General features: G+C 43.6%; 1 protein-coding gene across 1 annotated transcript in view; it reads right to left on the reverse strand.

Moving 5' to 3' along the window:
* Positions 1 to 1,764: 1,764 nt before the first annotated feature.
* LOC121347323 (monocarboxylate transporter 2-like) overlaps positions 1,765 to 13,788 on the reverse strand; it is a 32,732-nt gene continuing 20,708 nt past the window's right edge. Inside the window, exons 2-4 of the mRNA XM_041425904.1 lie at positions 11,169 to 11,312; positions 4,492 to 5,340; positions 1,765 to 2,057 (exon numbers count right to left, since the gene is read on the reverse strand). Coding sequence (XP_041281838.1) covers positions 1,765 to 2,057; positions 4,492 to 5,340; positions 11,169 to 11,312 — 1,286 coding nt within the window. The remainder of the gene's footprint in view (positions 2,058 to 4,491; positions 5,341 to 11,168; positions 11,313 to 13,788) is intronic.

A 13,788-nucleotide genomic window follows, 5' to 3' on the forward strand; every position in this document is an offset into this window, starting at 1 on the left:
AGTCAGCCTGGCCCAGACCACCAAGGATATCAAAGGAATCTAAATCAACAAGAAGATGAGACTGTGACCAAGAGCTGTGTGACCATGTGCATGGAGCCAGGACTAGAAATCCTCAGAGGACAAACTCCTTACTCATTACACACACAGGAAAATGCAAACTAATTTGATTTTTTAAAATAATTTTATTAAGTATATGACAGAAGGCATATTGGAAAATATTCATGACCTTCTATTAATGCCTTTTAAAATGAAATATCACAGATATATTTGATAGAAATAAAGGGTATTAAAAACAAGCACTGAAGGCTAATTATTTTGTGTAGATTTTGTTTTATTCAGAAAAAAATAAACGTTATGATATAAGACTAAAATTTAAGTCCTACTGAAGTCAAAGACCATTATTCTTCAAATAAACAAAACAGTTCACAGAAAAGGTTTTGTACAAGAAGACCAGAATGACCTAATTTTAAGAGTTCAGTGTATTTATGAAAGTATTTTTACAAGCCCTTCTTCATATTGTGTACACAAGTGACAAGAAAGTACAGTTATTCGAAGACAAAACTATGAAAAAATATGATCTGACCACATATGGGTATCATCGAAACAAAGAAAAAGGAGAACTAACTTTTGGACAAGTTTTAGCTTTGGATTTGGGTGATCTGCCTGAAAAGTCCTTGTTTTTATCTAATCAAATCCATGAAATTCCACTGAAGTCTGATGATTCAAATGCATGGTGCCATGCTCAGCATCCACAGCTCTTGGGCAACAGCTGCTTGGTATAAAATACTTTAGAGTGCAAATCTTCCCAGATCAAAATTATCACCGCAGGATGAGAGCCTGCTATGTGATCTGAGCTCCACCTCTGCACCACTGACCTGGCAAAGCTGACTTTGTGCAGCAGGGTGGCATGAGGCCAGCAGGCATTGCAGTGCCAGCAGCAGGGGATGCCCACCCCAGCCCAAACAGGAGGGAGGCAGCTGGCTTTGGATTCCCTCCAGGATGGATGCAACTGAAGCAGGTTAAAAAAACAGCCTGGCACAAGGTCCCAGCTCTGAGACAGTGCTCAAAATCACTAATTGTGATTAGTGTGAGTAGTGTGAGGCACACAGGGAGCAGAAGGCACTGTACACAGGTTTAATGTAGGCTTTTAGGCAACTCAGGGCAGTGGATTCCACTTCAGCTCTGGCACAACTAAGCTTTATTCACTGATGCAATGATGCCCAAAGCTCCTCTGTGCTTCAGTTCTTCATTTGTACAATTAATTAATAGTGGCAACACTTACTGTCTCACCAGGGTGTTGCAAAGAAAAAGCTCACTGGAAATGGTAAGGCACTGAGAAATTGGATAATAACCACTTTGTAACCTCCTAGGGAAAGATTAAATTTGCACTGTTGGAATGTAGGTCAAGGGTTAAGCTTAAGACTAAATTTCTGCCCTGCACAGACAAAGCACCTGAGGAAGGACTCCTGTCTGATGCCAGCCTCATCCTGGCCCCCTGCAAAGCATCACATTGCCCTTTTCTCTGGGAAATGGGGAATATCTAAAGGAAAATCTTGCAGGACCTTTGGTATGCAGTGGATAATGCAGTGTCCCAGCAGTTTATGAGAATCAGGACTTGTTTCTGTTCTAGTCTTCTCCTACAACAAAGAAGAGGATGCACATGGCAGAGAATAGAGTAAAATTTTAAAACCTAGTGTGATTTCAGAGCTGGTGCTCATTTGAGCAACGCAGAAGTCGTTTCCCATTCAGCCCATGAGAACAGGTTTAAACTTCATTTGTGCCATTCAATTCCTTCTTTAATCCTTCTCCCTTCTCTCTCAAAGGTTCCATCTCAGGCCCATCCTGTATGGAGTCTTTGTTCCAGATTTTTTTGTCTTCATTTTCTGTCCTTACAGATTCAGGATCCTCTTCTCTTGCCTTTCTTTCCTTCTCCTCCTTGGCAAGCATACGGTAATTATAATAATTCATGATGAACAGAAAGGTTCCCGCCAGGACCATCACAGTTCCACATTTAATGAACATATATTTATAGTCCCCAAATGTATCAATAAGAATTCCTGAAAAATATATATTTAAAAAAAAGAAATTTAGAGATGAAGGCAAGGGTATTGTGTTTTCAGATCCTGTATATCAAGGAACACTCTTGTGGCTTTAGGATAAAATATTCTCTGAACTTCTGATCTCTTCCACAAACACTCTGAGCCTGCAAACACTGAACATGTGTTGCACTATACAGCCTGTGGGTAGTTGACTTTGGTACAGGTAATGCTCTGATAATTTGCACAGTTCAGTAGAAGGGGACAGAACCTACACTGCAAAGTCTGGACCTTTCCAGCACACCTATTTTTTTCCATGCTCCTCTGATCACAAAGGCTGCAGGTAGCCTTCCTACTAACTCCAAGGATCAATTACAAGGATGTCCATTTGGCTTGGCAGCCAAAAAGCAGCAGCTTTTGGGAAGACTTTCATGAGAAGGCACCTGCCCACGGGGTCTCATCTCAGGCTCTTGGCAAAGACCCTGTGATTTATTCCACCACGGGTCACCCAGCAGCATTAGAGGGGGCTCAGCTTTTGGTCACAGCTGCCCTTGCTGCAGTTACACTCATGATCCAAAGAGGAAAGGGCACAGTGTGTAACTGGAAAACATTAGTTCCAGGGAAAGCAAAGATGATGCTGTCAGTGTCAGATAATTTCAATGCCAAGACAAATGTGACAGGTTCCTCTCAAAGGTTAATGCCTCTGCTACGGAGTTACGGAGTAATTGAAGGGAGAGGGCTTAATTGAAATGTCACTGTTCTCCATTATGTCAAAATGTAATGCAAATCTTATTGGGATTATGATCCTGAGCATTAATTCCCATTTACTGGGCAACACCGACCATTCTTAACATCCCAAATCCTAATTAAAGTAAGACCCACTCCTAACCTGGCCTTCACAATACAGACAATCTTCCCTGAAACTGGCCCATCATCCATTAGCTCTCTGATGTTTTGGAATATGTTCTCCTCCTCAAAAAGAGGGACCTTTAATTACATCTCGATTGACCCTTAATGTTGAAAAGCTGATGATTAATTATCCCACTGCATTACACTAACAAGGGTTTTTATGGTCACCAAATAGATTTCCTGATCACAATAATAATAATTTTTAACTGGTTTTGGTGAGTGGCTTTTCCTGAATCATCCTTAGCTGGCTTGGTACACCATTTTCAATGCACTGTGTTTTTCATGCTACTGGTGAAACATCAACCAAATGCTAATTGCAACAATTTTTCCTTTTCTGCTCATCAGGATGACCTAGAGGTCTCCTAAATAGGTTTCAATGAGAGTTTTAATGAGTAGAGTATTGGAAAATTCAACAGTAGGATAGTCTTGCCTCTTTTCCTTTGAGAATAAGATAAAGTCATAAAACACATTGAGAACAATTTACTTAGTTCATTAAAGCAGAACCCTGCAGTAGGTTATTAAAATGCCAAAGAACCAATAAATTTGCTGCTTATTAAAATGGTGGGGAAAACCCTACAAAACTAATATTACTGATTATTACACAGAACTGTTTTAGCCTCATTAGCAGACTCTGGTCATTAACTTAATCTCCCACACAGAAAATTATATAATTCAGAAAATGGCCATTTTAAAATTGTATTTTCTTTTGTTTGTCATTAATTAAATAATGAATCTCTAAGACAGCAAGAGGATACAGCTGCCTCTGTCACACTGTATGAGCTACCCAGTAATATGAAGAATTAAACAGCTCTGCAGGATGTGTCATATGAAGCATTAGCCAGATCTGAATTTTGAATCCAGGAAAAGGGTTCAAACTGCAAAAGGAGCACATGCTATAGAGGGAATATTAAGGCTGTTAAATCACTGGAGATCACTGCTCTTCCTTATCTTTAGATGACTGAAAGTCCTCCTGGAGACTCAGTATTGTCCACATGGACCTTGGTGGGCTCTGGCTTTTGATATTTCAAACCATGCCATCCAAAATAAATATTCTTAAAATTATTTTTAGAACAGACTTAAATCTTTCAGCTGCACTAACATGACTGAAATTCCTAAGTGGTGTACTCAGAGCCTTAGAGACAAACAGCAAGGTTTGAGTCAACAAGAGGCTTTCACAGAACTGTTGTGTTTTACTTAAATTGTGGTGGACTCCAGCCTTTTGCAAAAGGAGGAATGTCCAGGAGAAGCTGTCTGAAGTGCAAGATTGTTGGTACTGCAGGAAGTCCCACTCTGCAAGATCATTTCAAGTATTTGGAGGGATCCAGGATTAAAAGATGACTCTCCAAGACTCACTTCAACAGAAAGGAGGAAAGAGGAAATGCTGGAGGAGACATCAAGGACACCCTTTCCTGTCCAGTTACTAGTGGAAAAATGGTGATTGTGAGGCAGAGAAAACACATGCAGAATAATTTCCCACAAGCTGTGCTTGCAAAAGTCTAAATCCAAGTGACAACCCAGGGGCAGCAGGGGAGGACAGCACACTCACCTCCAATGGGGGGTCCCAGCAGTATGGTGCAGCACTCGGCGATGGTGACGAGGCCGACGGCGCTCGTGAACCGGGCAGCTCCCACCAGGTCCATCAGCGTCTCGAAGAGCATGGCACACACCATGCCAAAGGCCAGCCCAAAGAAGCTGGAGTACACGATGAGCCCCGTGTAGCTGGAGGCCAGCGGGCACAGGAGGTGGCAGGCGCCATTGAAAGTGATGGCGAAGCTGAAGAAGTACTGGATCCTCGGCCTCACCCACTTGCTGTTGGCAACGATGCCGGTGGTGGGGCGAGCAACCATGTCCACAATGGCCAGGATGGAAAGCAGGAAAGCAGCTGAATATTCATCAATGCCAGTGTGCTTTGCATAGGGTGCCAGGAAAACGATGGGGGCAAAGAACCCCAGGAACATGAGCACGTTTCCGATCAGGTAAATCAAGAACCCTCTGTGTTTAAAGAGGGAAAAGTCAAGGTACTGATTGACTTTTTCAAAGCAGTCCTTTTCTCCTTCCTCTTCTGTTTTGTTCTCCGTGGGGCCATCTTCAGTGATCTTTTCTTTCAGAGCATCCTTCCCTTCCTCAGTCACCTGGGTTTTGACCAGTGCAGTGCCTGCCCCGATGGGCCTGAAGAGAGCTCCTGCCACACAGCAGTTTAACAAAATTGCCCCAAGAATTAAAAAGCTGCCCCTCCAGCCAAAATTGTCAAAAAGGAATTGGTTGAGAGGTGCCAGGGTGCAAAGCATCACAGGGCTCCCTGCCATTGCAAGGCCATTGGCAATGGGTCTTCTCTTCAAGAAGTATTTCCCTATGATAATCACTGATGGCTGAAGGTTGAGAGCAAGGCCAAATCCTGGAAAACAGTTCAGATAAACAAAGAAAGATTTGAGACTCATTTCTCCTCAGCTCACTGTTTAAGGAAATCCACAGTCAGTTGGTTCATTGATGGCTCTTCAACACAACAATCTGGATGAAAATCTTGCTCAGGGTGTCCCTGAGTTCTGGCTGCCACATTTGGGTAATGAGACCCCAGAAACACTCTTTCAGTCAGAGAACCCCCTTCCTTTTGCACTGAAAATCTCTTGGGTGGCAGAACTAGCACCACGAGTTTGCTTCAGAATGAACCAAAACTATTCCCTCACGGAATGCTGCTGGGTTCTGTCCACACACAGCGCCCTTGCTGGGGGAGAGGATGGAGCTGTTTTTAAAAAATAGCAACTCCCAGTTTGAGGAAGGTTCTTTTGGCTTGGACAGTGTCAACCACCAAAGTGACACAAAATCCATGGCTGGCATCCCCTTTCATGGGCACCCAACTCTGCCCTGGGCAGCCAGACCTGCACAGAAAATAACACCACCCTCCTCAGCCACGACTGATTTGGTGCTGTGAGCTGATGAAAATGATTAAGAGGTCTGCAAGTACACAGCAAAACAGCTACTGAGGATGCTAATTACACAGGACCCCAGAGTGTTTCTTTTAATTAGAATTTATTTTTATTGCATTTAGATATATAAAAGCCATTATAAATCTGCATTGCTAATTCAATTGGCCAGCTTCTCCTGCACAGGTGGAATCTGCAGGCAGAAATACCAAATGCTGTGATGGTGTCAATTTTCTGTGGTTCTGTTTGAGAGCACTGCCATATAGAACCACAGAATCACACAATCAGTAAGGTTGGAAAAGACCCCCAAGACCATGGAGTCCAACCTCTGAGCAGTCATCACCTTATGAACTACACCAGAGCACTGAGTGCCACCTCCAGCTTTTTCTTGAACACTTCCAAGGATGGTGAACCCACCACCTCCCTGGACAACCCATTCCAAAGCTTAATCACCTTTTCAGTGAAAAAATTCTTCCTGATGTCCAACAATTCTTCCTGATGCCCAACACCAATAATCAGTAGACAAACATCAGTAATATTTTTAAGCATTTCTTTGGCATGCAGTATTTTCACAAAAGTTCATTTTTCAGAACTCCATCAAAATGGCATTTAAAAGTCATGCCACATATTTTCCACTCCATCATCCAGGAAAGAATGAGCCACATTAGAACAAAGCAGAAATGTAATCCTTGAAGTGATTATATCAGAGAACATGAGTCCTGAAAATAGGGTCATGCAGATTTTTTCTTGTTCATTAGTCGATATAATTAGTTTGTTTAACTGTGCAGTACATAATTAGGCATATTGCTTTACAGAACAGAATTTACAAAGGTCAAGGTCCTCAAAATTAATTATGGAACACTATCATTAATCACTGATAGAGTAGAATCCAACTGATACAGCAGAATCCAGCCAATGCTGGATAGCTTCAGTTTAAATGGATTTACAAAATCATGATTTTTGCCAAGTCTAAAGTTCTTTTTTTAAATTACTTTGAAGTTTACAACATTAAAAATAAATTCAAATAGCAACACATTAAAATAATTCTGGATATAAAACATTCTCAGCATGAACTGTTTTAGATAGTCCATGTATTAGGCAGGGCACATCTTTGGGAAGTGCAACCTGCTTGGAATGCCTGTAGGGCCAAATTCAGGGTGACCTGGGAACCACAGAGGAAAAACACAGCCCTGGTTAGAGAACACCCTTGGACAGTTCTGAAATATAGAAATGTGTCTTTTTCCACCTGAGAAGATGCAGCACAGCAGGTGAGAGTTTGCATTAACTCCCCATTTCCCAGGCTGGTCAGCAAGGGCAGAAATTGGCCATGGTTTCCACAGAGTCATTTTTGGTAGGGACACACCACACACCTTCCAAAGGAGGAAAATCAGACTGGATGCCAGCTACCCACTTAAACAATAATCAGCTCAATTTTTTTTATTATGTGAACATTAATTTGCCAGTCAGACAAATCAAATTTAATATTACCTCATGCTCTTCCCATTAATTAAATTTGGAGTTTCAAATTGAATAACTGGAATTTCAATTTACTTTAAGCTTTTGGCTGACTTTAATAGGAAATATTTACATCCATTTTATTGCAGTTTTCAGAAACTACAGCAGCTTTTCCATAGCTGGAACTGTTACTCAATAACCACATTTTCTCCCCAGGGATATGACAGAGAGATCTGTCAGTGGTATTGCAAGAACAGAAGCAAACCTGTGCCAGAGGGAGTGCCCTTTCCTGGATTAAATATATCTCACTCATATCAGAAGGAAATAAGTGGTGCTACAGGACTCAGCTGTGTAGTTATTGATCTTGTTCTTGCTTTATTAGCAAGGGACAATCTGACCAGGTATTTCAGTGCTCAACATTTACAACCATGGCAAAGACTGCTCTCGTTAGTCCACATGCCTCACCCAAGATCTCATTTTATTTCATGGCAGTCTAATTGGTGCATATTGAAATAAACTCTGACCACCCGTTACCACCTTGCAATTAGCTTTGAATTTTGCTGCTTCCACCTCAGACTACAGAAGAGGCTGCATGCTGAAACACCTACATAATGCATCCAGGCTGGCATCTGTCCAGGTGGACAGCTTGCAAACCCCATTTCTTTTCCTAAGTGCTGCAGGGAAACAAATGGGAAGAGGCTGTGGGGCTTCCTGTGCATGCAAAGTGCCTCGTGCAGCCCGGAGTGCCATCAAGGACAGAGCTGCCTCCTCCAGCAGAGCCTGCTTCCTGCTCTGCATGCAGATGGAAACAGGCATAATCAAGTCAGCAACTGAGATTGCTGTGTCTAATCCCTCCACTGCAAACAGATACTTCCTGCTCTGCTCCTCTGAAGAGATTTCTGTTACTATGCCAGAGGCACAGGGTAGCAGAGACCTCTTCGTACCAAGACCTTGTTTTTACCTCCATCCCTGTGACTTACATGAGCACAGGCTTTTACATCAGTCTGTTTTCTTTCCAGGCTAGTAGGAAGGAGGCTACAAAGAGTGTGATGTTTACAGGTTGCTTTACAGTTACTGCAAATCCCATTTACAAAAGCCTGTCTCCTTGTGCAGCAGCACTGTCACTGCTGTGTGATGGGCAGGTGGCTTCCTAATTGCCCTTGAATGCTTCCATGCTAGGCCTGACCAGCAAAGATACTTCAAGCTTAATTGGAGGCATCAAGCATGTTAGCAGGCTTACAAGCATCTTTCTGTCTGTGTCAAATTAATATTCCTCCCCCAGCACACCCCCCGTGCCTGGAGATGATGGGTTATCAGCCAGCACCTCATCCACACAGCTGCCCTTGCTCAGCAAGCAGGAGGAAAAGATGCACACAAAAGATGTGCCCTGCTCAGAGGAACCAGCACAGCAGTGCAGAGGGGTGGGTGTTTTAGCCCTGTGCCTTGGGGCTGGCACGAGGGTCACCTGTGTGCACTGAGCACTGCCCACACTCAGATCTCTGGTGGGTGGTGGAGCAGACCTGCAGACACATCCAGGGACCGAGAGCAAGGTCTTTAGCAATCCTAGGTCTGTTGGGGTTGTGCACAGAGCTCCTCCTGTCACCTTTTTAGCCAAGTGCTTTAGAACAGAGAAGCTGGTGCCTTCCTACAGCCCTGTTTCTTGTCTGAGTCCTTCTGCTCACCAAAGTGCGTGGAATACTTTCAGCAAAGGATTTATGGTGTCCAGATGCTAATCCATCAGTCAACCCAGAATCACAGAACGGTTTGGGTTGGAAGGGACCTTAAAACTCATCCCTTTCCAACTCCCCTGCCATGGCAGGCACACCTTCCACTGTCCCAGGCTGCTCCAAGCCCCATCCAGCCTGGCCTTGGACACTGCCAGGGATGAGGCAGCCACAGCTTTTCTCTTTACAACCTGTGCCAGGGCCTCCCAACCTCACAATAAAGATTTTCTTCCTAGCATCTAATCTAATCTGCCCTCTATCAGTTGAAAATCATTCCCCCTTGTCCAGTCACTCCCTTCTTTGCCTTCCCAGAGGACATTTGTTTAGGAGGAAATGATGCAAGCTCATGCATTAAGAAATATTGGGAGACATTGGTTAATTTTATTTCCCATCACTTTGTTTCTGGAGTCTCTTTCAAGGAATCTGCAAGATTTATTCATCCAATAATAACACAGTTTCATTTAATTACAGTGACAGTCCTTAGGAATGGTAAAGTTTAAGAGAGGGAGTGCTACAGAGGGATTTATTCACTACTGTACAGATTTAATAAAAGAATATTGATACAGAAGAACAGGATGACAAAATTTTTGTCCCAATTTACTTTGCTAGTGGCTGGTTTTATTGATTTTAAATGTTGAGCTCACATTTTCACATTCAGAAAGCAGTAACACTTAATGCATCTGCAGAGAGATTGGGAACATTCATTAAACCATACACCTGGCAACCTCAAAAGCCAATTTTGAACTCATTGTGTCATGCTTCCAAGCAGATGTCCTAGCTGCACTGGAATAAACTTTGGCTGTACCTTATCCAAAATATAAAACAAAAATACGTACAATTAAGCATCCATACACACACAGGTGGAGAGCTCTAATTCATCTACCTTTAAAAGCAATAACCTGGCACCTGCAGATTTTAAGGTGCTGGACTGAGCCTGTACCTTATTCTACTTGAGTTTCCAATGTGGAATTTCATATTTCAATACAGGCAATTCAAATTGGAACTTCAAGAAGGAAATACAGGGTTGGGCTTTTTTTTTCACAGTAGGGATATTTTTGGTCAATTCCAGCAGTTCTCATTTTCAGATAAAGGACCTCCTCACCTCACAAGCTGGAAAAGGGCAAGCAAACTAAAGCAAACCCCTGAAGTCTCATCTCATGTATCTCACAGAGGGAATAAAACACACAGAAAATAGGAAAAAGAGTGGTTTCTTTACAGTCACACTTGTACCCAGAAGGACTCGCCCTGCCCAGGGTAGAGCACAGTCAGCCTGGGATTGCTTCAAGGGGAGATGAGGGCACTGGTGGCCACCATCCCCAGCACCTGGCCCAGAGCACGGAACTGCACAGAGCCTGCCTGGATCCCACACACCATGTCCAGCCAGGAACACAGCACAGGGAACTGCTCTCTGCTGGAGTTCATCCGCAGCACTGATAAGAAATGTGGCAGTCATATTTTTAGAAAAATCCCTTTGCCCAGGATTTCTCTCCTGGGAAGCTGAGAAGACTCAGAGAAAAAGGAAAACAATATTTTCTCATTTGCTTCTCCTGTGTTTTGCTGCTTTGGAATGTGGTTGGAGATTGTTTATCCAACAGGTGATTGTTTCATTGGTTTAATGTGAATTGTTTTGACTTAATGACCAATCAAAGTCAAGCTGTGTTGGGACTCTGGAAGGAGTCACAAGTTTTCATTATCTTTTTTAGCCTTCTGTAAGTATCCTTTCTGTATTCTTTAGTATAGTTTTAGCATAGCATTCTTTAATATAGTATCATAAAATAATAAATTTGCCTTCTAAGAACACGGAGTCAGATTCATCATTCCTTCTTTCATCTGGAAACCCCACAAACACAATAAAGGAGGGCCTGTGTCCCACCGGATTTTATCTCACAAGTTTTTATCTCCCCAGCTTCCCAGGTGTTTGTGCTGGTGCAGGCATTGCCCAGGTGATGGCCCCAGGCCATCAGAAGGAGGAGGGCCTTTGTCCCACCAGATTTTATCTCACAAGCTTTTTATCTCCCCAGCTTCCCAGGTGTTTGTGCTGGTGCAGGCATTGCCCAGGTGATGGCCCCAGGCCATCAGAAGGGAGCCTCCCTGTGCAGGGGAAGGAGGTGCTGTGCCCTCACCTGTGATGAAGCCCACGCAGATGTAGAGCTGCAGGATGCTGGTGCAGAAGGCAGCTGAGATCATCCCCACGCCACACAGGAGGCCCCCAAACATGACCACGGGGCGGCTGCCATAGCGGTTCACCAAAATGCTGCTGATGGGACCTGGGGGAAGAGGGAAAAAGGGACCTTGAGGTTGGATCTTCTGATAGGAGGGCGTTTTTGACACAAAGCAGGTAAAGCTCTGCAATATCAGTGGGCCTGAGCACTGCTGACAGCTCCTAGGGTGAGCTCCGGAAGAAAAAAGAAAAGCAGAGATCTTCCACATGGAGATGGCAGCATGTCCAGTGGCACAGGGCTGTAACCAGTGACAGCTCCTGCCCCCAGGACTTCCAAGTGTCACCAGAGAAGGCAAACAGCAATAACAAATCGTGAACACAGGATCCCAGCACGGGAGCTTCTTGATTTATGATGATGTTAAACTGCACACGCAAAGCAGTGGCTTATATTGTGAGGCAGATATCACAAATGCTGTTGCATTTTTAATGCCTCTATTTAATGCAATTCCAATATTGCTGACCAGGACCGAAGCTTCAGCAGAACAGTTGTTAATTAAATCTTAATAGCAGTCCATGTAGGTAGGAAATGTTGGGGATGATGGATTAGACAGAGCTCTAAAGAACCAGTTTGGACTTGCATTTATGCAAAGAGGAGGTTCAGGGCAGTGCAAAATTATAAAGAGGGAAATGGCTTGACAAAAACTGTACACACTGAAACAAAGCATTGAAATCTGAGGAAGTGAGACCAGGATCACAGTAAGATATATTTTGGACGGACTTTGATGGTGCCTCAGGACCAACCTCCTGCTCAAACAAAAGCCAGCTCTGAAGTTAGAACAGACTGAGAAGTCAGAACTAGGAAAGCCAAGCTGAACATGAAAGAGCAATCCAGAAGTCCAAGCTGTGAGATGTAAAAAAAAAAGATTCTGCATTACTCAAAAGTCCTGAATCAAAATGCTTCAAAAGTGATACCGGAAATGAGGAAGGGGAATTGAGGCAGATTTAACATCTGAATTTACCTGGCTGTTTGTGGTGCTACTCATCCTACAGTAATGTGTTTCAGAGCCCAGTGTGCCTGCTTGCCTCCATTCCTGCCACTTCCCACACCACTCACACAATATTGCAAACTGGTATTTTAACTGGACCTACCTCACCACAGAGCCATGGTAGAATATTTACCTTTGCTTAGATAATCTCAGCTGGAAATAGCTCCAGAGCTCTCTCCAAATCCTGCAAACCACAGCACTCCTGATCACAGGAACGAAACCCAGTAACCCCAGCACTCCCTCAGCATGGCTGACAGCATCCAAAGAAGCTCTCAGCTCTTTGGATGTGCAGGAATAGAAAACAGTAGATATGGCTGATTTAATCTGGGGAATGGAGCCCACAGAAATACTTTCCATTTGATGTCTCAGGTCAAAACATTCATAAATTAAATGGACATGAGCACAGTCTCAACAACATCCCTGAAATGATCCCTGTGTGATCTGTGATCTAGTCCCTATCAAAATGCACCATTCAATTAAAATTTCTGGGTGTCTAAAATTACAGGGAGAGTTTTTCTGCTAATCCTGTAACTGGATTCACACAGGTGCATCCTTTTGCTGCACAGAGCACTACAGAATTCAATGAGAAGTTCTGGGGAAAGGGATATATATTTCAGATCAGCACAGTGAGAAAGACACCCCCTTCTGTCTGAGTTTCCCCTGGTCAGGGCCTGAACTTGCATCATGCTTGAGCTGGTCTCAGCACATCCAGTAATTCAATAGATTGAGCCAGCGTTCCTCAGAAAGGCACCAACATATTCATCTGCAGCCTCAGGGCATGCAACTCTTCCATTTTTAAATTTTCCACATGTCTGCATTTCTGCAGAATCAATCTAATTACTCAGCTAAGAAAATGTGGTTTCCATTACCTTTGCCCACTGGCAGGGTGCTTTCACCCTACACAGTGTTGTAACATGGAGCAAAGCATTTAAAGCCCACAATATTCCTGCTGAGGCTCCTCTCCTGCTCTGACCTGGGACAGCTACCATGGAGAGAGGCCCCTGCTGTGAGAGCAAAACCAGGACTGTCCCACTCCTGCAGCATCCAGCTTAGGAGAAGGGAAATTGGGATTAATGTCCCTCTCAGTCCATAAATGGTTGTATTGGCTTCACCCATCAGGAAAGATGGGCTTGGACCATGAGTGCAGATAATGAACTGGAAGGGGCTGAGGGTGGGATACATTCTGCCCAGCTGTGGGGACAGATGTAGACAGCTTTATTTTCCTCTGCTTCCACTGTAGAGGTTGAAGTAGAGAAAAATAAATGTTTGTATCCCAACTACATTTGTCTTTACAAATGTGTCTTTACTTTCTGTGTCCCTGTCTCATGTGTGCTGTGTCCTCAGCCACACCCCAGCTCCCCAGCAAGCACTTATTAAGCCATGAGACTGAAACTTTTCCCCATTCTTGTCATGTGTGATCTCTCAGCAGTGTTTTACAGGAGGTCTGCATGACCTTCACCTGCTGCAACCAGAGCAATCAGTTTTACAACAGGAAAATCAGCCCCACGTTTGCCAGTCTGGGTGGGAGAGCTGTGC

This window comes from Onychostruthus taczanowskii, unplaced genomic scaffold, assembly GCF_017590055.1.
Source record: "Onychostruthus taczanowskii isolate IOZ18803 unplaced genomic scaffold, ASM1759005v1 scaffold9, whole genome shotgun sequence".
Classification (NCBI taxonomy): Eukaryota; Metazoa; Chordata; class Aves; order Passeriformes; family Passeridae; genus Onychostruthus; species Onychostruthus taczanowskii.